The following is a 21,450-nucleotide window of genomic DNA, read 5'->3' on the forward strand; positions in this document are numbered from 1 at the left end:
CTAGCCCAAGACCCATGTGCCCCCTTCCTGCACGGCCGAGGATTAAGGCACCGTGGCAGCACCGGGGCTGATCCCCTCCGTGCCAGGAGCCTTGCCTGTGGCATTGCACAGTAGGGCTAAGAGGACACAGGGCAGCCCGAGCAGTCCCCAGAGCACCGACATGGGGCACAGCGAGACCCTCCCAGGCCGTAGGGCACAGGAAGGCACAGGGCCTTGGGGAGCCAGTGGCATGGGGACTACCCCCAGGTGTGGCTCACCAACCTGCACCCCCAGGCCTGGCAGCACCGAGGGGACATTGAGCAGGTCATGCCTCCCAGCACTGAGGGGACAGAGCAGGCATCCAGCTGCCCAGGGATGGGGCAGCAGCACCCTCCCCATGCCCAGGCCTCAGCATCCTCAGAGGGGGATGCCCCATGGCATGCTGACCTGGTGGGAGATCCCAGCCCCAGGGCCAGACTCTGCCTTCGTGCTTCTGGGGATGGGGGAGCCACCGGGTGAGGGGTTGCTCCGAGAGCATCCTGCTGCCACCGGCTGCCAAGTCCCCTCTCAGCCAAGCTGTGAGGCCCCAGAAGGTGGGTTCAGGGACTGGAGATCATCCAGTGAGCACCAGTTTCGTGACAGAGGTGGTTTGAGTGGTGGAACCAACAGCTGCAAAAGAAACCAAAGGGAAAGGGTGCCGCTTACAGGGAAGCAGTGCGCACCGGGCCACGGGCTCCAGGCCAGGAGAGTGAAGAACCAGAACAAAAAAGGGACCAAAGTGAAGTCTGGACTCGGCCAAAGGAAAATGGGAGGGGGGGGAACAAAATAAAATAACCAAAGCAGGGTTTATTGGGCTGTCCTGGTCGCAGCGGCTGCCATGCAGGTGAAACAGGGAACGTACAAAGACAAGGGCGAGAGCCGCACTCCTCCTCGGCCAGCGCTTCCCACAGCAGCGGCTCCCTCGTCACCTGCCCTCGGCTACACCTGGCTGGGTGGAGAGGGAGCTGGAGACCCTCATGCCCACAGTCTCGTCCTGCAGCCACACACTCCTCCTGCGGCCCCCAGCTTTGGCCCAGGTGGCTCCCACGGGGTCCCTGCCCCACGCAGGGGCCTTCCTGTGGCTCCCGGGAGCCAGGGCTCAGCCACATCAGTCGCCCTGGCCCCAAAGCCCGAGAGTTTGCAATAGAGACAGAAAAAAAAAACCCAAGAAGAGAAACCAGGATTCTCCTACCCCCAGGGTCAGGAGGGAGATGGCACCTCACGCTCTCCCACGGATGGGCTGAGCTTCCCCACGCTCCACTGGGATGTGCTGGAGCCTCGGTTCCTCTCTGCTCACTCGCCAGCCCTGCACTCCGGGACACCAAAGGAAAAGGAGAGCAGCCTGGCGGGAGCGGTGCCTGGCGGCAGCTCCCCTCCACCTGGGCCGGCATGTCCGGGCCTCACAGAGTCGACTGCAGGTCGGGATCCACCATGGTCTCGCGGTCCGGAGACTCGATGTAGTTGGCGGCTTCCTGGAGCTTCAGCAGCATGGCCATCTGTGGGGAAAGGAGCATGGCACCAAGCCCAAGGGGGATGAGAGGTCCACGGATGCCCTGGGAAGGCCAAGGCCACTTGGCCCTCCATGCCCTCCCATACAAATCAGCCACCCCAAGCAGCTCCTTAGAGAGTAACGCAAAGCCCAGAGATGCTGCAAAATCCCTCCCTGTCATCAGGATCTGGCCTTGGGCACAGCTGGGATGCTCAAGGCTAAGCATGCCAAAGCAGTGTGGAGGGACAGGCTCTGGCCCATCAGCTGGCATCATCCGTGGCAGCCTGCTGTCTGCTAGCAGCCTCCCCAGGTGACACACCAGGACATGTACGTGAAAGCCCCAGTCTGCATGTGCCTGAGTGTGTGGACGTGATGCCTTGTGGAGCGCCACGCCGTGCCCATTCACTGGCACATCACAATGTGCCTGGGTGTTGCAGCCTGCCAGCACCACCATCCCGCATCCACCACTCCTCCCAGGAGTGCAAAATGTTTCTGCATCCCCAAATCAGGCTTTTTACACTGAAAAATAACTGGGAGAGTGAAGCTCCACCTTGCTCTCCCCTCTCCACCAGCCCAACCTGGCCAACCTCCCGGTGTGCAGCACAGCAGGGCCATACCAGAGGGTCTGAGTCCAGGGAGCTGGGTGTCGTGTCTTTGACGGTGCGCTCCTCGGGAGGAGAAACGGTGCTGTGGGGCCCAATAGTGGGTGGGGGCAGGTGGTACAGCTTAGACTGGTCCTGCTGCGCTGATGGCCAGGGCAGGGTGTCCCGCACCCACTCCACGGGGTCCTCCCAGGCTGCCTTCTGCCCGTGGACCTGCAGGCAGAGAGCAAGCAGCAGCCACCTCTTCACCATATGCCAGAGCTGGCAACGTCACACCCTGAGCCCCCCCAGGACAGTGCTATGTCCTGCTGCAGCCACAGGGCAGGGCAGGGACTGATAGAGATGCCACCTGTGCCCAAAATCCCAGCGCCTCCCCTCTCCCCATCCTGTTAGACTGCTGCATCAGCATGTCCCCAAACACCACTGGCTTGCATCCCCACGTGCCAGGCAGCTCTGGGTACCTTGAGCCCATCTTTTGCCCCCTCTTGCAGGTAAGGGATGATGGAGTTGTTCCACAGGTCAATGAACCAAGTCCGGAAATCCTCAATTCCAATGGGGCAGGACAGGAAGAAGCAGGGACCTGTGGGTGGAAGGCAGAGTGTGAAAATGGGAGCTGGGTCCCCCTACTTCAGATACTGCCCCTGGCTCCGTGACAGCAGAGCACCAAGACAGGCAACCCTGGCTGCACAGGGTGCCCTGGGCCCAACCACCTCCTGGGAGCATCGCCCAGGCAGCATCAACCTGACACACATAGGCAAAAAGCAAGCTATCAGGCAAGGAATGGGGCTGCTATGTTCAGTCTACCCCCCAAAATCATGGTGAGGCAAAGGAAGACCTGCCTGGGAAAACATGGCTCTTCTGTGCCCAACGTAGGATGCCCGTAAGACAAGCAGCCTTGGCTGACACCATGGTGACAGCTCCCATAGGGCACGGGAATAAATGCCACCCAGGCAAAAGCAACATTTGTATGCATTGCCCACCGGCTTTTGGTTGTGTGGGACTGGGAGACACAGGGCAGCACGTCAACTCCCCAGGCTCCTTTGGGAGGGTTTTGCCCCCGTCCCTGGGCGCTCCCAGCAGCCCAAGGTAGAGGAGGGAGGTGCGCAGTAAGGCCATACCGATGAGGAAGTCAGAGGTGCTGTGTTTCTCCAGGAAGGTGTGCAAGTGGTACCAAAGCTTGGGCACCCAGTCCAGCACACGCAGCAGCTCCTCCTTATTGGCATTGATGTCTGTGTCCGACTCTAGCAGCTTCCGCCGCAGGTAGCGTACCAGAAAGCCGTTGGCCGGCTCCACATTGTTCGAGAAGGTCAGCATCCTGGGGGAAAGACTCAGGTGTTCAGGGCTGGGTCTCCACACAAGCTGCTCTATTCCCCAGTACCCTCAGGGGACCTCCTAGCACCCCCACACTGCATGTGCCCAAGGTTGGGGCATCAGGTCCTTCCGGGATGGCAAGGACAGGGCTGGGGCTCGGTCCTTGGTACTCATCAGGGTCCCCAATCACAGGATGTGTCCCCATCCTGTGGACTACCCAGGGGCAGGAGTGATGGCCTATGCTCCCCCCCCGGCCCCCAGCCCCACAGGGATGTTCCCCAGGGATGTTATGGTTCCCACCTGAAGCTGAGATGGAGGCCATGGTTTGGGGTCATCTTCACAGGCTGGTTGGTGGTCCCAATGATGTAGGGGCTGAGTGAGTGACAGAGAGAGACAGGATCCATGAAAAAAAAGCACTCTGCATCACCCCCACCCATAGCAGAGCAGATCTGAGCAGAGCAGACATGCACAGCCATGCAGCCTCATGTTCACGAGCCCAGGGATCTTGCCAAAAGCAGCGAGGAGCATGTGTGTGCCTGGGAGACTGCGCCGGAGGAGGGTGCAGTTGGGCTCTCACCATTTGTGGTACTTGCAGGTGAGCGCACCATTGACAAGCTCGCTGATGGAGCCCGCCTCGCTGAGGTCGTCCAGGAGGATCACCAGTGGCACATCTGCTGTGCCTGTCTCCCGGTCGATCTGGTTGGCCAGGTTGGAGAGGTACAGTTGCAGGTCCTGCAATGAATGGGCCAGGTGTCACATGTGGGGCCATGGCATGGCTGCCAACAGGGACTGCAGCACCAGTACCGACAGGACACTTCAGGCTGCTGTGTGGTCTCACCTTGCAGGACTGCTGGTGCATGTTGAAGGTGCTGACAATGCCCTCGGTGACATCCCGACCCGAGCGCTCCACGAGGTACTCAGCCAGGCGGTTGGTCAGGTAGGTCTTGCCTGTGCCGCTGGGTCCCGAGAGGATGAGCCGCCGGTGCTTCAGCAGGAGACTGATATAATGCTGCATCATGGGCTTTGGGATGAGTGTCTCAAACACTAGGCTGTCCACACACTTCTCCTTCAAGCCTGCAGGCAAGGGGAGGGGTGAGGGTCCTGCTCACAGCCTGCGACACCACGAGACAGAGGGAAGATGGGATAGCGATGGAGCTTCTCCACCACACTGACCTTTGAGAGTCACAGCGATGCTGGTCAGGCCCCGGCGGCACAGTGGCAGCTCTGGCGGTTCTGTGTCCAGGACCCGCTTGATGTGGCTGATACTGTAGCCATAGACAGACTCAGTGCTGAGCCCCAGCGTGGAAGCAGGATCCATCTTCGTGATGTAATCCTACATGGATAAGGACAGGACTGTCAGTGCCCCCGACAGCTGGCAGGGAGCAAGCAGTGCTCAGCAGCCCCAGGAGACCCTGGTAAGGACCTGGGCCAGGGAGCATCAGGCATGGTGGAGCAGTGTAAAAGGATGGCTCTCAAAAGAGGGGTCCTCACACTCCTACCTTGAAGACCTGGCAGACAGCCTCATCCAGCATCTTCCAGTCCACCTTCCCGCTCACCTTGGTCCAGCCCAGGAAAAACTCCTGCTGCTTGAGGTCCTAGAAGCCAAGGCAGAGGTATGCAGAGTTAGGGCACTGCATCCAGCCCCAGAGAGGCATTCTCTGCCCCTTGTCCAGGGCCATGGCAGTGGGACAAGTCAGGCTCACCATACAGCCCACACTTACCCCCTTGATGATGTGCTGGGGTGGCATGCGCACCACAATCCTCAGCGTCAGCTCGTCCTTCTGGATGCCAGCGCTGACAGCGTCCATGGGGGACACATCTAGGGACGGAGCAGTGAGGCTGTGCCAGCAGGGAGAGCCAAGCCACGGGGCCTGACCGTGCCCAGCTTGAGCCAAATCTTGCTGCGGCTGATCGTGGCACTGGCGGCACGACAGATCCCCATACACAGCTACATCCAGGTGAGTATCAGCACATTCCCACCACACACACGTCTGTCCCAGCCCTTCCCCATCCGCCAGCAGCTCTGTCACCCTACCTGCGTCCCCCAGGCTGGGGCTGAAAGCGTGGCCAAGGGTGAGACCCAGGGAGCGCCGCGGTGAAGAGGAGGCCGACGTGCTCGTGACGTGGCTGGGAACGGAGCCTGGCACTGCCGACGGTCCCGGAGCCACTTTGAGCCGGTCATTCTCAGCCTTCAGGAGATCCACCTCCAGCTGGGGGAGAACCAGTTAAGGCACAGTGTGAGGAGCTGAACGCTGGCAGCATCCCAGGGCTGCAGCACAGCTGTGGGGGTACAGGGACTGTGGCCACCCAGGTCCTCAGAGCCAGCCAGACTTCTGGCAGTGGTCCTCACCTGCATGTTGTGCATGGTCTCCCGCAGCTGCTCCAGCTGGTGGGCTGAGTTGAGGGCCTCCAGGCGGATGTCTGTCAGCTTCATCTCCTTCTCCCACAGCTCTGACCGCAGCTCTGACACCTCCTTCTTCTCCGGCTCACCCTCACCGTGGGCCTGGAAGAGCCTGGGCCAAGGGAGAGACAGTCTTGCACGCATCCAGGGCAGGAGCCTGCAGCCCTCATGACCAGCCCTCCCCACCCCGTGCCGCCTGCCCTGGCCCCACGTACTCAGCTGTGTCAATGCCCACAGAGGAGGACGTGGAGGATTTGATGGAGGGCGAGGCAGTCTCTGTGGAACCATGCTGCAGCTTGGGAGAGGAGGGGGCCGATGAGTCCGGTGTGGCGATCTCCTCAATGTCCGAGTAGGATGAGGCCGATTTGGGTCCCTTCTTGATGCTGAAGGCCTTGTTGAAGGAGCTGCGTAGCTACAGGATACAGAAATGCTCGTTAGGGACAGCCCAACAGTGCAGCCTCGCAAGCAGAGACCTGGCCCGGTCCTGCCCCAGAGCCCCTGCCTGCCCAGGACCCACAGACAATATGAGCTGGGAACAGTAACACATATCCATCACTGAGGCAGCAGTGTACCCTTCCACTGCCCCGGGGAAGGCACCGGCCTGACCCTGCTCTGCTGGCACAGCTGACAGATCAGGGCACGCAGCCCTTTGTGCAACATTCCAGCCCTAGCCTGGATGGCACCAAACAGCCCCACACAGTGGGACTCATGGTCCTGGCCAGGCTTTACCCAGCCCTGCTCCCTGCCAGCACCCACATCAGGGTGTCCAGGCACTGCACCAGCACCTTGGTCCATCAGGAAGGGCTGACTCCATCCTCACATTCAGCCCACCAGTCATCCCAGCAAGTGGCATTTAGGGGGACATCCCCTCCTCCAGCCACTGAAGAGCCGGTATCCTGGTGCAAGGGGACAATTTCAGCCCCACACCCCCCTCTGCCCTGTGGGGTCACCCTGGAAAGGCAGAGGGCCAGCCAGCCCTCCGTGAGATGTCACCCGGGGTCCCAGCTGGGCATGCAGCATGCACACAGCACACACAGAGTAGTGGGTGGGTGAGCAGCGTGCCAAGGCCAGGGAGGAGGGATGGACACTGTGCAGGGGCCAAACCGGGACTGGGTCCCGTTTATGAACCACCAGCCTGCGAGACAACAGCAGGACAGGCACCCTGGGCTCACACTGTGTCCCCTGGAGGGCCAGGGCCTGGTCTGAGGGGAGGTGGGAGGAAGACAGGATGGAGAACAGACAGGATCCAGCGCAACTCCCACAGGCACCAGGCAGGCTAGTCTGGTGTATCCCCAAAAGCAAGTATTGCCTTTCAGCATAAAAAAACAGGTGGGTGTCAGGCTCTGCTGATGGCAGGACAGCAAAGGAGCACTGGGACCCACATGGGTCCTGACAGGGACAGAGCCATTTGGGGTCACATCAGGCCAGCCATGGCAATGCAGAGATGGGCAGCACCACACCCCAGTGCCACAGGCAGGGCTACAGTGAGGTCCCTGTCCCAGAAGATCTGGCTACAGGCACTCAGGAGAGTGCCCGTCTTCCCCAGGCAAGAAGAGGACTGTCGCCATCCATGGCACAGGTCCCCATCCGAGCCCTTCCTGCTGCCTCAGGGTCATCTGGGGCAGTTCAGCCCCTCCATGTGGGTGCTTATTTTGGCCTTAACATTAAAGGAAGCAGCCAAGGTGCACACAGCCTGGCTGGGGGCCCCGGGATGGCCCGTGACGGGGGTTAGTGCCAGTGGGATGGATGGAATGGGTAGTGTTATGAGCACCGCCCCGCAAAATGGAGCGAGGGCCCTGGCCGGGCACAGCATGGGGTGGAGGAGACAGCATAGGACTTACCTCATACACCTGGAAAAAAAGGATTGAGGTCAGCATAGGGGGAGAGAAACAAAACAGAGCAAGACTTAATTGCGCGTCCAGCACAGAGCTGCTTGGTACAGGGAAGGGGCTGCCTGGCCGAGGTGTCCGGCACCCCCGCACTGCCAAAGCCTGTGTGGGTGGAAGGAAGATGTGGGGAAAAAACAAGGAAGCAGGCGTGCAGGACCAGGGCCGGAAAGCTCCCAGAGGGGCTGGAGAAGTCCTGGCCAACATGTCAAGACACAAATCTGTAGTTGCTACACGCTCCTTACCAGCGCTGTCCCCAGGGGACAGAGTGGACCAACACCACAATGCCAAGGTAGACCAAGAGCAGCTGGCTCACGGGGCTGACCCTGGCCAGACCCTGCCAGTGGCTCCCCAAGCCCCACTCCTCCTCCCAGCGCCCCATTCAACACACCCAGCTCTTCTTCTTCTTCTTCTTGGCATCAGCGTCCTTGCTGCTGCCAATGCTGGAGTGGCTGGTGATGCTGTTGAGGCTGGAGATGCTGTCAGAGGAGTTCTGCCGTTTGATGCGTAGCTCTGGGGCCAGCAAAAGAAGTGGAAAAGATCAGAAAAGGAGGCATCAGCAAACTGTGTCTGCCCCAACGCCAGAGCAACCCACGCTCTCCTCCCTGCGCCTCTTCCCTTCTCCCACCCAAACACCTTCTGAGCTCTCGGACCCACCTCGTAAGATGACATGGGGCTCGGACACCACACGGGCACTGCCATTCTGGAGAGTGACCTTAAACCCCAGGGAGATGCCCAGAGCACACATTGTTCTGCTCATCCCATGCCACCTCTCTGCCAGCGCCTTGCACTCACACTGGGGTTTCGGGGCTTGAAACAGCACTCATGGGAACAAAGCCAAGATCAGCAGCCAAAACTGGGCTGTCGGCAAAGGGCCCAGTGAGGAGGTGTCCCAGGGAGGATGATCATCCCGTTCCCCCCACACACCAGCACTGAGACCTCCTGCAGTAACAGCTCTGGCTGTCTGACCCTGGCTTCTGATGCTCAGGAGTCCCAGGTGGGGAAGAGCTGCTGCCTGGGGGAAGCTGCCTCCGGTGTGAACACTTTACGTGAGCGAGGTATGCCCTGGGGCTCTATGCCAGCCCCGGGCAGGAGCAGCCCAGCTGGGTTTGGGCAAGTAGCTCAGGAAAAGCTGCATCCCTGTGGTCGGGGGCTGCAGCACCATATCTCACCTTTGGGGGTGACTTCAGTGCCGTTCAGGGCACCCTGGATCACAGCTTGGGCCTCCGAGTTCTTCTTCTTCAGGAAGTCGATGGTCTCTCGCAGGTCCAGCAGCTCCGTGTCCTAGGGGAGCAGAGCCAGGAGGCATAAAGTGCATCCTGATAGCGCAGCATCCACCCTGAGAGCACCCGTGGGGCGGGCAGTGCCACAGCAAGTTCACCCAAGTCCAGCATCCCTCAGCCCCACGAACACCCTCCTGAACCATCAGTGCCCCCCAGTGCCCATTCGGCACTCTGACAGCACCCACCTTCTCCTCAGCGGTCTCGGCCAAATGCCGCAGACGGGACGTCATGCTCACCAGGCTCTGCTCAAAAGCTGCTACCAAGTTGGCCTGAGAGAAGTGGAGAAACAGGTGAGCACCCACGCCTGGGCAAGCACCCATGGCTGGGTGAGCACCTGCTGCTAGGAGTGGGATTCAAGAGACTGGAGAGGGGAAAATCAAGGCTCTTGTGGGTGCAGGCCAGCACCAGCCCCACGCACTGCAGAGACAGAGCAGCGTGTCCTGCAGCGGGCAGTGGCTCCCACGGGGACTCACATTAGCAGATAGCTGGGACGTCAGTGTGGCCACCTTCTCCTGCGAGGACTCCAGCTCACGGCGCAGCTTGCGGATTTGCTGTGGGAAGAAAGCGGAGGGAGTGAGAGGGGTCAGGTGCTCACCCTCGCCATGGTGGCAGGTGCGGGTGACGAGCAGAGAGTGCAGGCTCACCTCAGACTGCATCTTCTCCTCAGCCTGGCAGTGCGAGAGCAGAGAGAGACAGACAGAGGAAGGCAGTCAGGAGGGCAGAGAGGCACAGACAGGCTCAGCGCGAGGCAGAGGCATGCACAGAGCCCCCCTCGTTCCCACCCGGGCCCCCCCCAGCCATGCACAAAGCAGCGCAGCACGGAGGCAGCTCTTACGGAGGAGTAGGTGGAGGACGCGCTCGAGGCCAGGGACAGCACCGATCCATGAACTGCAACAGAATAAAACCCAGCATGTCAGGGTGCCCCTGGCCAGTAGCACCCCCAGGGGCTGCAGGTGCAGGGCATAGCAGGGTGCAGGGGACGGAGCTCCCAGTGGAGGGGGACTCTACGGTGGGGCAGGGGAGGCAGAAGGTGGGACAGCAGCTGCTCAGCACTGCCCGTTTCTCAGTGCATGGCTGGTGACCTTCCCGGGCATGTGGCGTGCAGCAGGGCGTGGGGAGCACCCTTCATCTGCACTCTCCTCTCTGGCCGAGCCTGGGGGCCCTGCCACCCTCCCTGGCTGCCTGGATCCCTGCCTCCCCAGTGTCACAACACCCTGGGGCCAATCCAGGGACACCAGGCACCCACAGGGGTCAGGGCAGGCTGTGGCTCAGGGCAGATGCCAGCACAGTGGGGTATACCATGCCCCTCAGGGCTGCTGTATGCTGCCGTGATGCTGAGGACGGGATGCACCAACCCATCTGACAGCGCTGCGGCAGTGCCAGGAGGAAGGGACAAGTGTGCAGAGAGCCCCGCCGCCTCCCCACCGGGAGCCTCCTCCACCTGGGCAGGAGCGCAGCACACTCTCACCATCGTCCACAGGGTCCCGGAAGGAGCCCGAGCGGATCATGCCCTTGGGCTTGTCGGCCAGGGAGAGGGTGCTGCCCATCTGGGATGTGCTGTACAGCTCGAAGGTGGAGTCGTGGGTGGGGATGCTGTTGGAGCGGGTGATCCGTGGAGTTGCAGTGGCAGTGGGGCTCACTGCAAGGAGAAAGCAGGGAAGAGGCAGGGTCAGAGTCACGCCTGGGACCTGGGATTGGGATGGGGAAGCAGGGCTGGGAGCAATTCACGAGAGCTGGGATGCAGAGAGGAAGCATGGCTTGTGGTCCCAAAGCAGGGAGGGGCTGGGGGAAAGCTAAAACGCAGATTTACACTGGGAAGACCAGGACACCAGCACTAAAGTAACCACAGGGCTGAGACAAATCCACCACCCTGGGGCAAACTGGGGACCACCATGCCAGAGCCCACCACCTGCGGGTGCAGGAGGGGAACACCTCATCACCTGCTGCCCTCCACTGGCAGCCCCAACCTGTCTGCCTGGACCCCCCAAACCCTCCAGGAACATGTAGGTCCTGCAAGAGCAGGGCAGAGATCACCCCTTGCCCTGCCAGGCACTCCCAGAGGAGCAGGGACCTGCAGGCAGAGTCTCAAGGGTGGATGAGATGGCCTGAAACGGAGGTGATGGACATCCCTGGCCCCTGGGCACAACCCAGCACCTTGGTGGGCCAAAAGCACCACGTGCTGGGTGTCAGGGCTGCTGGGGGTGTCGAGGAGAAAAGCACCACCCAGGACAGCATCAGCAAGTAATACGGGGAGCAGGAAGGACAGGGCTTGCTGCAAGCAGAAGGGGCTGGCAGTGGAGGGCACTGACCAATGCTGGTAAGCGGACCCTTCCCGACCAGCGCCATGGGGAGGGCAGGGGGTGAGGGCAGGTCCTGCTGGTCGTCCGACTCGGGGAGCCCGCTGCTGATGGCATGCGAATGGCGCCGCTCCTTGGCCTCCTCCTGGGAGTGGAGCTGGTACCTAGGGAGCAGAGCAGAGATAGGCATGGTGAGGTAGACCAGCACCATCCTGGCTCCCGCTTGCTCCACTGCAGCCCAGCCTCCCTGCATGGAGGGCACCACCAGCCCCCCATGGAAAGCTTCACATGCCCACCTGCCCACCCTCCCTCCCCAGTGCCATCCAAAAGTCATTCGGGCTCTTTTACCTCAACCCTTTCTTGGGCAGCGTGTTCCTGTCGCGGTTGGCACTGGAAGGGAAGGAAAGATCAGTGACATTCCTGCACAGATGAGGGAAGGTGCCATGGGGGTTGAGCTGCGGGAACAGGGAGCTTTTCTGCAGAAATGTAGCAGGAAGAGCCTCTGAAGCAGGCAAAGGTCATGGCAGAACGGCAGGGATGGATCTGAGCCCACAGAGGTGCCCCAGCAGCCCCATGCCCTCTGTCCAGCCATACCTGTCCAGATGTGCGAGCCGGGGGCTCCCACTCCAGCCCAGATCCCCTGCCTCTTCCTCCTCCTCCTCCTCTGTGCTGGCAGGGGGTGCGGCAGCAGGGGTGGTGGTGGTGGTACTGCCCCCTGAAAAGGCACTGGGCAGGCTCATGGGCATCTGCAGGGACTCCATGCTGCGGTGCAGGCCTGAGAGCTTGGGGTACATCCTGCCCTCCTTGGGGACGCTGAAGCCGCCCATGAGCTCCAGGCCCTGGGAGAAGCTGGCTGAGTTGATGTTGAGGATGGGGGCAGGACTGGGGCTGAAGCAGGGTGCAAGGTGCCCACCGGCTGGGTGTAAGTCCTGGAGCTTGGCAGTGTGTGGGGGATGGAGCTCACTGGAGGAGGGCAAGTCCAGGCTGTTAGAGTTGACCTTGTCCAAGTTTGCCAGCGAGGGAGGCTTCACATAGGTCTTGGCAGCCGCTCTGGAGAGGGGAAAACAGGTAAGGAAGCAGGTGAGACTTGGGTACTTGGCATAGCCGGGCACTGAGCACAGCCCTGTCAGGCACCTGCTGCCCTCGGAGGTGGAAGGATCATACCTGAGAGGCGTGGGGGGCAGCTCGGCCACCTTGGCCGCTGGTGGGAGGTTTGCCTGGGCTTTCGGGGTGCTCTCAGGTGAGCTAACGCTCTTCAGCGTGCCACACTCAGAGTCAAGCGCCACCGCCTTGGCTTTGGCCTTCTCCTTCTCACGGTCCGTCTGGTTCACAGGGGCCGGCGTGCCACGGCCAGCGCTGATCTTGGATGGCTCTTTGAGCCGCGACACCGAGATGCTGCCCTGCTTGGTGCTCAGCAGACTGGGATCAATGCTGCTGCTGACTGGCCGGTTCGCGCCGCGGCCACCGGTCACACTCATGGAGCTGGACTTGGCCGGCCGGGGCAGGCTGCGGTATTGGATATTGGAACGAGCCCCTGGGGCCAGGAAGCCAGGCTCGGCTGCATTGGAGACATCCAGGCTTGTTTTCCTCCCACTGACCGGCTTGACAGGGATGCCAGAGCTCTTCTGGATCTTGCCGAGCGTGGCCGAGCCCCCAGCCTGCATGACAGTGGCTGTGCCAGTGGCAGGAGCTGGTTTCTTATAGCCGAAGGAGCTGGAAGCCGAGGGGCGTGTGAGACCTGATGGAGGCTTCTTGGCATCAGCAATACGGTCACGGCCAGCATCGGAGGAGGAGCGCTGCAGGCCTGTGCTCTTCACAGATAGCTTGCTCTTGTCGGTAGCTTTGGTCTCAGGCTTGCCTGGTAGGCAGGGAAGGATGGGTTAGTGTCCCAGGAGGCTTTTGGGACATTTGGGTGTGAACTAGCCCAGACAGGACAGTGGCATCACAGAAGCAGGGATGTGATGGAGAAGAAGGGACATGCCACCATCTCAGCAGTTGGGGCAGAGCCACAGCCAGGCCCCTGCTGCACGCAGCTAGCCTCCAGCCCGGTGCGTGGCCATGAGACTATGGGGCAGGCACAGCCCTAGGCAAGCAGGGCCTAGCATGGGGCCAGACCCACAACCTGCCTGCAGGGATGCACAGCCCTGCCACCCCTTCCAGCCCACATCCAGCTGCCAGGTCCGAGTGCAGCCACAGTGCATCCTGTGGCCCACATGCTCAGGGGAGGCCCATGAAGGTGCCACCCAATCCTCTCCCCATCAGAGGAGCTGAACCCTGCCTGAATTGGGTCTCACCTGCCACTTTGAGGGTGCTCTGAGCCGTGTGAGTGATGGGGGAGGTCACGGCCACTGGAGGAGTCTTGCCCTTCTTGAGGGAGCCCGGGGTGCCCAGGCTGACAGGCTTCTTCAGCTCACCACCCTTGGGCCCCTCCTCGCCACCCTCTGAGGGCTCCCGCCGCCACTTGGAGGAGCCATGCTCCATCTTGAGGCTGCTGCTGTCGTAGTCCAGCTTCTTGGGTGCCTTGTCCTCACCCTCACAGTACCAGCTCAGCCCACTCTCCGCCAGCGAGCGCTTCTCGGAGTCCGTGCGCAGCTGTGGGCAGAGTGGAGTCAGAGGTGCTCCTGGCACCCACTTCAAACCCATCCCTAAGGAGCACCAGCCAGCAGGGAGAGGGATGAAGCAGACACCCTGTGCCATGCCTCAGTTTCCTCACGCCAGCACCCTCCATCCCCTCCTTCCCATACAGGCAGTGGCAGCAAGCTGGGACCGGTGCCAGGAAGGGTTTGTGGGTGCCACAGGCACCTACCGCTATGGTCGAGTTCCTGCGTGAGGCAGTGGGGGTGGAGGGCAGGGAGTTGAGCGAGGAGCTGGCGTTGAACTCCTCCGAGCTGAGGTTGTCAGAGGCATCGCTGAGGCCGCTGCTGATGGAGCTGCTCTCATCCCAGCTGGAAGGGCAGAGACAGAGTCAGACCCCCCTGCCCAGCCTCAGCCCTGCCCGGCAGATCCTGCCACCCGTGGGATTTCCCTGCTCTAGGCTGCCAGGGCACAAACCTCAGTTCCCGGTAGCACCTGCTGCAGGGTCACAGCAGGGAGCTGGCACTCAGTGGCCACGGCTGGCTCCAGCCCAGCCTGGCACAGGCTTGGTGCCCCGCCAGCACACAAGCCCCAGCCAGTGACCCTGTGTGTCCCTGTTAAGGCCCCTGTGGGGTATTTGGGGGGAAGGAGGGTACCTGCGCAGCACAGGGAGGACAGCACCCATGCAGGCAGTGCTGGCAGCACCGCAGTCAACACAAAGACCCCTGTGATCTGCCCCACCAAGAGGGTCAGGAGGATTGCCGGAAAGGGCAGGGACCGGCTGGAGTAAACAAACTAGCCGCCCCGCAGCATCCACCCTTCCTTGGGTGGCTCCCACCCACCACCTCGCTGCACCCTGCTCCCCCCTCTCCAGCACCCTGCATCCACAGCAGGCACAGGCAGCAGCGATGGGCACCGCTGCTATGCCAGGGCGGCTGCTCCATGCCGGGGGCTCAGTGGACCATGCACAAGCCCATCTGCAGGGCTGTCAGTCAGTGCCACGCCGGGGCAGCAGCTGCCTGCACGGCCCATGGTCTTCGCTGGCTCTGCAGCACAGGGCTGTGCCCATGGCGATCCGGCACAGATGGGCACAGAACATTTTCCAGTAGGATGAGCATGGCCCCTTTCAGGTCAGCAGGTGAGTAGGTCAGCAAGGCCCTGCAGGCTCTGAGAGGGCTGCGGGAGGCTGGGGGTGACAAGTAGCGGCATAGGAGAGGGGAGCAGAGCTCGGGGCTGAGGCGAGCCCCGGTCCCTGCTAGAGATGCCCATTCCCCAACACCAGGGCCACAGAGGTGCAGGAGGAGCCCAACAACTGGTGAAGCCACTTAGCATCACCCAAGTGACACTGTGACCCTGGCTGAGCTGGGGACAAGACAGCATGGCCTGGCAGAGGAGAGGGTGCCTGCTGGGTGCCTCTGCCAACTCGGGTGCCAGGGCACAAGCAACAGCCACCACCATCCCCTCCACAAAGCCCACAGCCCAGGACAGAGCAACACAGGCAGCTCCCCTCCAACCGGCCCTGTGTACCCTGCTCTTCCTAGACATTGGGAATTGCCCAGAGCCAGTATGGACACAGTCCCCTTCATCCCCACAGTAGTTTTTGGGACAGAGTCCCCCACAGGCACTGCTGCCCAGGAAGGGATTTAATTATGACCACTTGCCTGGGATGTACTGCTGGGCCGCCCAGCTCCAAGCAACTCCCACAACCAGCCTCTGTGCTGGGGGTGACTTCTCGCCAGGACAGAAATCCCCAACCCAGAGCACGAAGCAAAGCTCCTCTCCCAGGCTGGCATCACCCTCACAGCAGGCAGCGCTGGGAGCGAGGCAGGGCTTTGGTGAGCTATGTCCTGTGAGCACATGGCTGTGACCAAATGTGGTGCTGGGTCTCTTCAGCTTGTCTTTCATGGCCTGGCAGGGCAAACCCCAAATGCTCTCTCAGCCTTGCATGGGAAGCTCCTGCTGACCTGTCCCCAGGCATCTCAGAAGCCCTGGTGAAACAGGCACAAGGTCAGGGGCTGAACTGGGGCATGAAGTGACACCAGATCCTCCTTAGCAAACCCATGCCAAAGAAGGGCAACACAGAAGGTCACAGGTGATATCCCAAAAGCACTCAAAACATGGGGTGAGGCCTGGGAGCCAGCTGCCCACTGTGGGCTATCTCTGGCTCTCTTATAGGGCACACGGCTGGCACACTGAGGGGTCCCCAAAACTGACATGCATACGCTGTAGCTGGCACAGCAAGGAAAGCCTCAGCTCAGGCTGCACTGCAGCACCAACTGCCCCTCGGCAAACACAAACTCTCGGAGCACGGCCAAGCCCTGGCACCCCGGTCCATGCCGGCCAAGGCCACACGACCCCCCCGCAGACCCCAAATTGGGGGGGGGGGGGTGGCAACCATGCCGCAGCGTCACGCTGGGGGCAAAACTCAATTCCTGCTTTGTGCTCCAGCCCCTCCATCTTACGCAGAGCAACTCCCCACCTCCCTTCAGCCGGCACCGCACCAAACCCACCCTGAAGGCAGCGATGCGCCGGGACGCCCGCAAGCCCTGCATCCCTCTGCCCACGACAGCTCCCAGGGAAGGGATGCTCAAGGACAGCGGCGGCAGCGAGGCGGGGGCTGCGGCAGCGTGACCGTCCTGCCGCGCTCGCCGGCACCGGCCGGGCGTGCGGGAACCCACCACCGGCCAGAAAGGTCCCGACGCGGCCCCGGTGAAGCACACCCCGACCCCGACCCGAGGAGGTGGCTGCACCCCGCAGGGAGCAGGGCATGGACCTGACCCGCGGCCGCGCTGCGAGGGGGCCGCGTGGAGATGCTCCGCTCCCCTCCCGGCCCAGCCCCACCCCGCTTCGGAGCCCCCCCCCCGCCCGGTCGGACATAAGAGCCCGGCAGCCCCGGAGCCCGTCCCGCCCCGGCGGGGTCAGCTCCGCCGGCCGGGGGTACCGGAGCCCCTGGAACCCCGCAGGGGCTCGGCCCGGCCGCGCTGCAGGTGCGAAGCGGGGGCCAGGGCGGGGGGGGGGGGGGGGCTCGTCCCGCTCCCCGGCTCGGGGGAGCCGCCCCGATACTGCGGTGGCAGGCGCGGCCGCGCTGCCCGGGTCCCCCCTTCCCCCCCGCGGCGCGGCCGAGACAAAGCACCGCCCGCGGTGCGGCCCCGGGGCGCGGGGCTTTGTCTGCCGGGGCCGGGCTCCGGCCGGCCGCCCGCGGCGCGCGCGCCCCGCCCCGCCCGGCGCCGGTAGCGGTGCCGGTACGGTGCCCGTGCCCGCACGGTACCTGCTGGCCAGGCGCGGGGCGCGGCGCGGCCTCCCTGCCCGCAGCATGGTGCTGCCCGCGGCAGCGCGGCCGCGCCGGGGGCGGGCGGGAGGGGCGGCGGCGGGACCGCCCCGCGTTGCCCGCGCCTTAAAGCGGCAGCGGCCCCGGCCCGGCTTCCCCCCGCCGCTGTCCATGAGCCCCGCCCCGACCGCCCCCCCACCCGCCGGCATGGGCCCGGGGTCCCGGCTCCCAGCCCCGCCGGTCCCGGTGCCGCCCCCCCGCAAGCCCACAGCCCCGCGGCCATGTCCCCACAGCCAGCTCCGGTGCCCCCCAGTCCAGCCCATGACCGCCCACCCCTGTCCCTGCTGCCCCCTGCCTCAGCCCAGCATCCCCCCAGTCTCAGCCCGGGGCCCCCCGGCTGCCCCCAAGCCCTCCCTCATGTCCCCACAGGCAACACCAGTGCCGCCCAGTCCAGCCCACAACGTGGCACCAGTGCCCCACAGGCCATCCCTCAGCCTGGCCCCAGCGCCCCCCAAATCCCCCCGGTCCCCCTCCCCGAAGGTACCACCTCCCGCCGTGGATCCCTCCGGGGGCCAGACAGCTGCACCCAGCAGGCTCAGCTCCTGCGAGGGCACCCGCGCCTGCACTGCTCTGCGCTTCATCGGCCAAAAAGCCTATTTTTGTCCTTTTTTCCTCTCTCTCTCTCGCATCAGAGCAGCGACACCAAGGACACCTTTGCCAGCCCGGCAGCGGCGGGCAGAGAGGGTTAACTGCAGCCTTGGCAAAAGAGACCCAGTCCCTGCGGGCTGGGAAATAAGTAATTCCTTCCTCACGCCTTCCTCGGCAAAGCAACGGCAACGCCTCTTGGCTCCCTCCTTGCCGCGCAGCCCCATCGCTCGGCTACACGGGGCTTGCCCCAGCAAGGCGAGGTGCTGTGGCATGGCGCGGCAGGGAGGGCCAGGGATGCAAGACTTCGGTGCCCGACCATCCCCGTTCTCCCCCGATCTGACCCTGCCCGCGCCCACCATCCCCACAGTGGCTCTCGGCCCTTGGCCGGAGCTCACGGCTGGGAGGCCAGCGGTGACACCGCCTCGGCGTGGTGTGGTACCTCCCGCAGGCAGCCAGCCCCGCTGTGTGGTGATGGCCTCAATGTCGGTGTGCGCCAACGGGTGCGGCGGCACAGCCTGTCCAGCATCGCATCCCCGTGGTCCCTCCGGCCTGGCATGACGCCGGACACAGTCCCCTCCCTCCCCTTCTCCTGGCCAGCTGCCTTGGCCCCACTATGGCCAGCTCGGGCAGCACTCGGAGGAGCAGCTCTGGCTTTCACTGGGCCCAAATCTGGATTCAAGGCATCCAGGGTGGTGGGGGGAGTCAGCCTGGCACAGCAGCCCCCGGGAAAGGCAGCTTCGACCCTGCCAGAGCCAGGACTGTGATGCGAGATGATGGCAGAGAATCACCGTCAGCCACAGCAGCCCCACCGGCGCTGGCAGCAGCACTGGCACAGACGCCTTCGCAGCGGAGCACCCCCAGCCCATTGCTGTTGGAGCTGGAGGGTTCGAAGTCTCCCTGCTTCACCTGTCTCGCAGCAGCACAGACACCCACCTGCATGCCAGACGGACCCGCTGGCACCAGCCAGGGCTCCCGGTACTCGTGTCCCTGCCAGGCTGGTGCTGCCGAATCCCCACCGCCTGCCTAAAGTCCACCCTGGACCGAAGCGAGCCCCTCTTTGTCTGCCCTGGCCCCTTCCTCCTGCTCTGCCGTAGTTGCCACAGGGAAGGAAATATGGGGCTTGCACTGGGCGGTCCCCACACCCCACATCAGTGGGTCACTGGCACTGAGGGGGCTCTGTGGACATGCCACCAGCATCCCTCATCACAGCCTCATGCTGCTCTGGCAGGACCGGTGGGGAAAGTGTGGGCACAGCCAGGGCTCTTCCCTCCCTCCCCTTCTCCGCCACTTAATGGGGCAGAAAAAACAATTAGCTTCATAAATCACGTGGGACTCCCCGCAGGCATGGGAGCGGGCAGGGGTGGCTCTGCTTTCCCCTCACATTTGCCTCAGGAACCGCCTCATGGCATCACAACACCCATAACCCTCTCCTAGACTCCCTTAGGATCCCCACAGCCCCCTGCACATCCCCCATGCCCCTTTAACTGCCCCAAGCCCCCTCCCGTACTCCTCGAGAACCCTACAGACTCACTTAGGACCTCCAGATTCCTCTAAGTTCTCCCCAACCCCCCTAAATGCCTGTGTACCCTCCAGGACCCCCTCTAAACCCCCAAGTACACCCCCAGATAGCACCAGCCCCTGCCACAGGCCAGGCTACCCTGACCCCAGGTGCTTCCCACTTGCATTTTGGGTACTGGGATCTGGCACCCTTCACCGAAGACATGCTCAGAGGAACAGGGGTCTGCAGAGACCTTGCAGATGGAGAAACTGAGGCAGGGAAGGCGGTCTGACTTGCCCAAGCTCACCCAGCAGAAGAAGATCAGCACCACATCCCAGCAGTTGGTCTTGTCCCCTATCCTCCAGGCAGCACTGCCTCTGGTCCCCAGCTCCCCAGGTCCCTGAGGGATGCAGGGGACCCCCACTTGTGGGTCCCTGGGGCATGCGTGGCCCCTGCGAGGGGGGACCCGTGGCCAGGCTGCACCTCTGCTCCAGCTCTGCACCGCCAACTGCAGTAATAACGTGGTCCGATTTCCCCAAGGCAGCAAGGCCGATGCCGTGGGGGTGTCAGCCAACGCTTGCCTGCCCGCAGCAATGAGATCAGCCATGGACCCCAACCACACGCCTGGCCGCCAAGCCAGCAGGGCTGCTGAACTCAGCTGGCCCCGCTGCAGGGGGGGCAAAATGCAGGGTCACCCCTCTGACCCCCCCCCCCCCGAGCGACGGAAACCTCAGAGGAAGTGTCCCCATGCGGGGATCTCCGGCTGTTTTGGGAAGGGTGACACACGACGCCTCACTCGGGGCCGCCGCGGCAGCACAGCGGGCTGCAGCGGCCACATGAGGCATTAGGAGAGTCCCAGGGCAGCGCCGGGGTGGGGGAGCGGTGTGACTCAGCCTGCTTGCGAAATTCCTATTTTTCCCGTTGTCTGGACAAGCTGGTGGCCTCAGACACCTCCACCCGCAGTGGCCTGGTCCCTTCGCAGGCAGCAGGGTGGCACGTGGCAAGCGGCAAAGCCAGGTCTTGAGCTCCCTGGGTGGCAAGCAGGTGGGCAGTCAGGTTTGGGGGGCAGATCCCCCCAAGCAGCTCTCCCCAGGGCACGTGGGGTCCAGCCCTGGGCTCGGCTCTGCTCTGTGTCCGCGCCCAGCCCCACCAATGCGCGGCGGAGGCCAGCAGCTTCCCAAATCCTGGGAGTGCACTGACCCCTGGGTGCCCTGCATCCCTCAAGCCCTGCAACCCCGGGGATCCCCTTCCCAAAACACCCCCTGTGGCCACAGCCACAGCAGCCCAGCCTGGGCAGCCCCAGAGGCCGAGGGTCAGGGCTAGGCACCTCAAGCCAAACCCCAAAATAAAGAGCTGGCTGGAACGCAGCACAGAGGAAGAGCGTTTCGATGGTGGCGGTGCCCAGCAGGGTTTCGGGGCCCCTTTCTGGGACCATCCCCCATCCCCAGCTGGAGGGAGGAACCCCGCCGAGCCCCGGCACACGGCGCAGTGCAGCAAATATTTATCCAACACCACTTCCCCGGCCGCTCCCCCGCCTCCCCCCCGGCCGGCCGGGCTGGGGCCCCGCACACACGCCGGGCCACGTGCAGGGCCACGGCCGTGCCCCACGGGATGTCCCCGCCGAGAAATGACTTCACGGGTTTGCCGGGATGGTGGTGAGGGGTCAGGCCAGACCGGCCAAAGCCGAGTGAGGGGTGTTCGAGGGAAGGGAGCAGAGCGCCAGCGCCAATCCTGCTCGGAGCAGGAGAGGAGGGCGGCTGCTCCCCTGCCGCTCTTGGGGAGCTGAGCCAAACATCTGCTCCCGCCTCCAGGCTGTGCTGAGCTCAAGTAGCTGTGAGGAAGCCGGAGCCAGGCCAGCCGGAGCGCAGCGGGTGCCAGCTCGAGAGCATCCCTCCCGGGGCAGTGCTGCTGGCAGCCCCCAACCCCGCTGGGGGGGGCCATGGGCTCCGTAGCACCTGGCTGCCAGCAGCACCCTCGCAGTGGCATGGAACGGTGCCCGGGGTTGTGAGCTGGACACACGTGCCGATGCCTGAGCTGCGTTGCGCAGTGCCCCACAAAGGCTGCTGCCACGGCTCCATTTCATGCTCATGAACAGTCAGGGCAGTACCTGGCTTACAGGGGTGCAGATGCTGCCACCACTGTGGTGGGATGCAATGCTACCTCCCTTTCCACCTC

At 63.3% G+C, this 21,450-nt stretch overlaps 1 protein-coding gene across 2 annotated transcripts in view; it reads right to left on the reverse strand.

The window, feature by feature from the left end:
- Positions 1 to 805: 805 nt before the first annotated feature.
- The window catches only part of NAV1 (neuron navigator 1), a 75,723-nt gene continuing 55,078 nt past the window's right edge, over positions 806 to 21,450 (reverse strand). Inside the window, exons 1-27 of one of the 2 annotated variants that reach the window (XM_075054708.1) lie at positions 17,130 to 17,211; positions 14,094 to 14,232; positions 13,582 to 13,879; positions 12,452 to 13,145; positions 11,882 to 12,337; positions 11,636 to 11,677; positions 11,300 to 11,451; positions 10,459 to 10,629; positions 9,826 to 9,878; positions 9,635 to 9,658; positions 9,464 to 9,541; positions 9,176 to 9,259; positions 8,880 to 8,991; positions 8,099 to 8,220; positions 6,037 to 6,233; positions 5,771 to 5,933; positions 5,456 to 5,630; positions 5,142 to 5,239; positions 4,920 to 5,015; positions 4,594 to 4,753; positions 4,259 to 4,494; positions 3,998 to 4,152; positions 3,721 to 3,792; positions 3,228 to 3,424; positions 2,571 to 2,689; positions 2,125 to 2,322; positions 806 to 1,514 (exon numbers count right to left, since the gene is read on the reverse strand). In XM_075054708.1, the coding sequence (XP_074910809.1) occupies positions 1,419 to 1,514; positions 2,125 to 2,322; positions 2,571 to 2,689; positions 3,228 to 3,424; positions 3,721 to 3,792; positions 3,998 to 4,152; positions 4,259 to 4,494; positions 4,594 to 4,753; positions 4,920 to 5,015; positions 5,142 to 5,239; positions 5,456 to 5,630; positions 5,771 to 5,933; positions 6,037 to 6,233; positions 8,099 to 8,220; positions 8,880 to 8,991; positions 9,176 to 9,259; positions 9,464 to 9,541; positions 9,635 to 9,658; positions 9,826 to 9,878; positions 10,459 to 10,629; positions 11,300 to 11,451; positions 11,636 to 11,677; positions 11,882 to 12,337; positions 12,452 to 13,145; positions 13,582 to 13,879; positions 14,094 to 14,232; positions 17,130 to 17,176 (4,434 nt within the window). In that variant the 5' untranslated portion in view covers positions 17,177 to 17,211 and the 3' untranslated portion in view covers positions 806 to 1,418. Of the gene's footprint in view, positions 1,515 to 2,124; positions 2,323 to 2,570; positions 2,690 to 3,227; positions 3,425 to 3,720; positions 3,793 to 3,997; positions 4,153 to 4,258; positions 4,495 to 4,593; positions 4,754 to 4,919; positions 5,016 to 5,141; positions 5,240 to 5,455; positions 5,631 to 5,770; positions 5,934 to 6,036; positions 6,234 to 8,098; positions 8,221 to 8,879; positions 8,992 to 9,175; positions 9,260 to 9,463; positions 9,542 to 9,634; positions 9,659 to 9,825; positions 9,879 to 10,458; positions 10,630 to 11,299; positions 11,452 to 11,635; positions 11,678 to 11,881; positions 12,338 to 12,451; positions 13,146 to 13,581; positions 13,880 to 14,093; positions 14,233 to 17,129; positions 17,212 to 21,450 lie in introns of those variants that run through there. The other variant, XM_075054707.1, reaches the window with a different exon arrangement.

Source organism: Buteo buteo, chromosome 23 (genome assembly GCF_964188355.1).
Source record: "Buteo buteo chromosome 23, bButBut1.hap1.1, whole genome shotgun sequence".
Taxonomy (NCBI): Eukaryota; Metazoa; Chordata; class Aves; order Accipitriformes; family Accipitridae; genus Buteo; species Buteo buteo.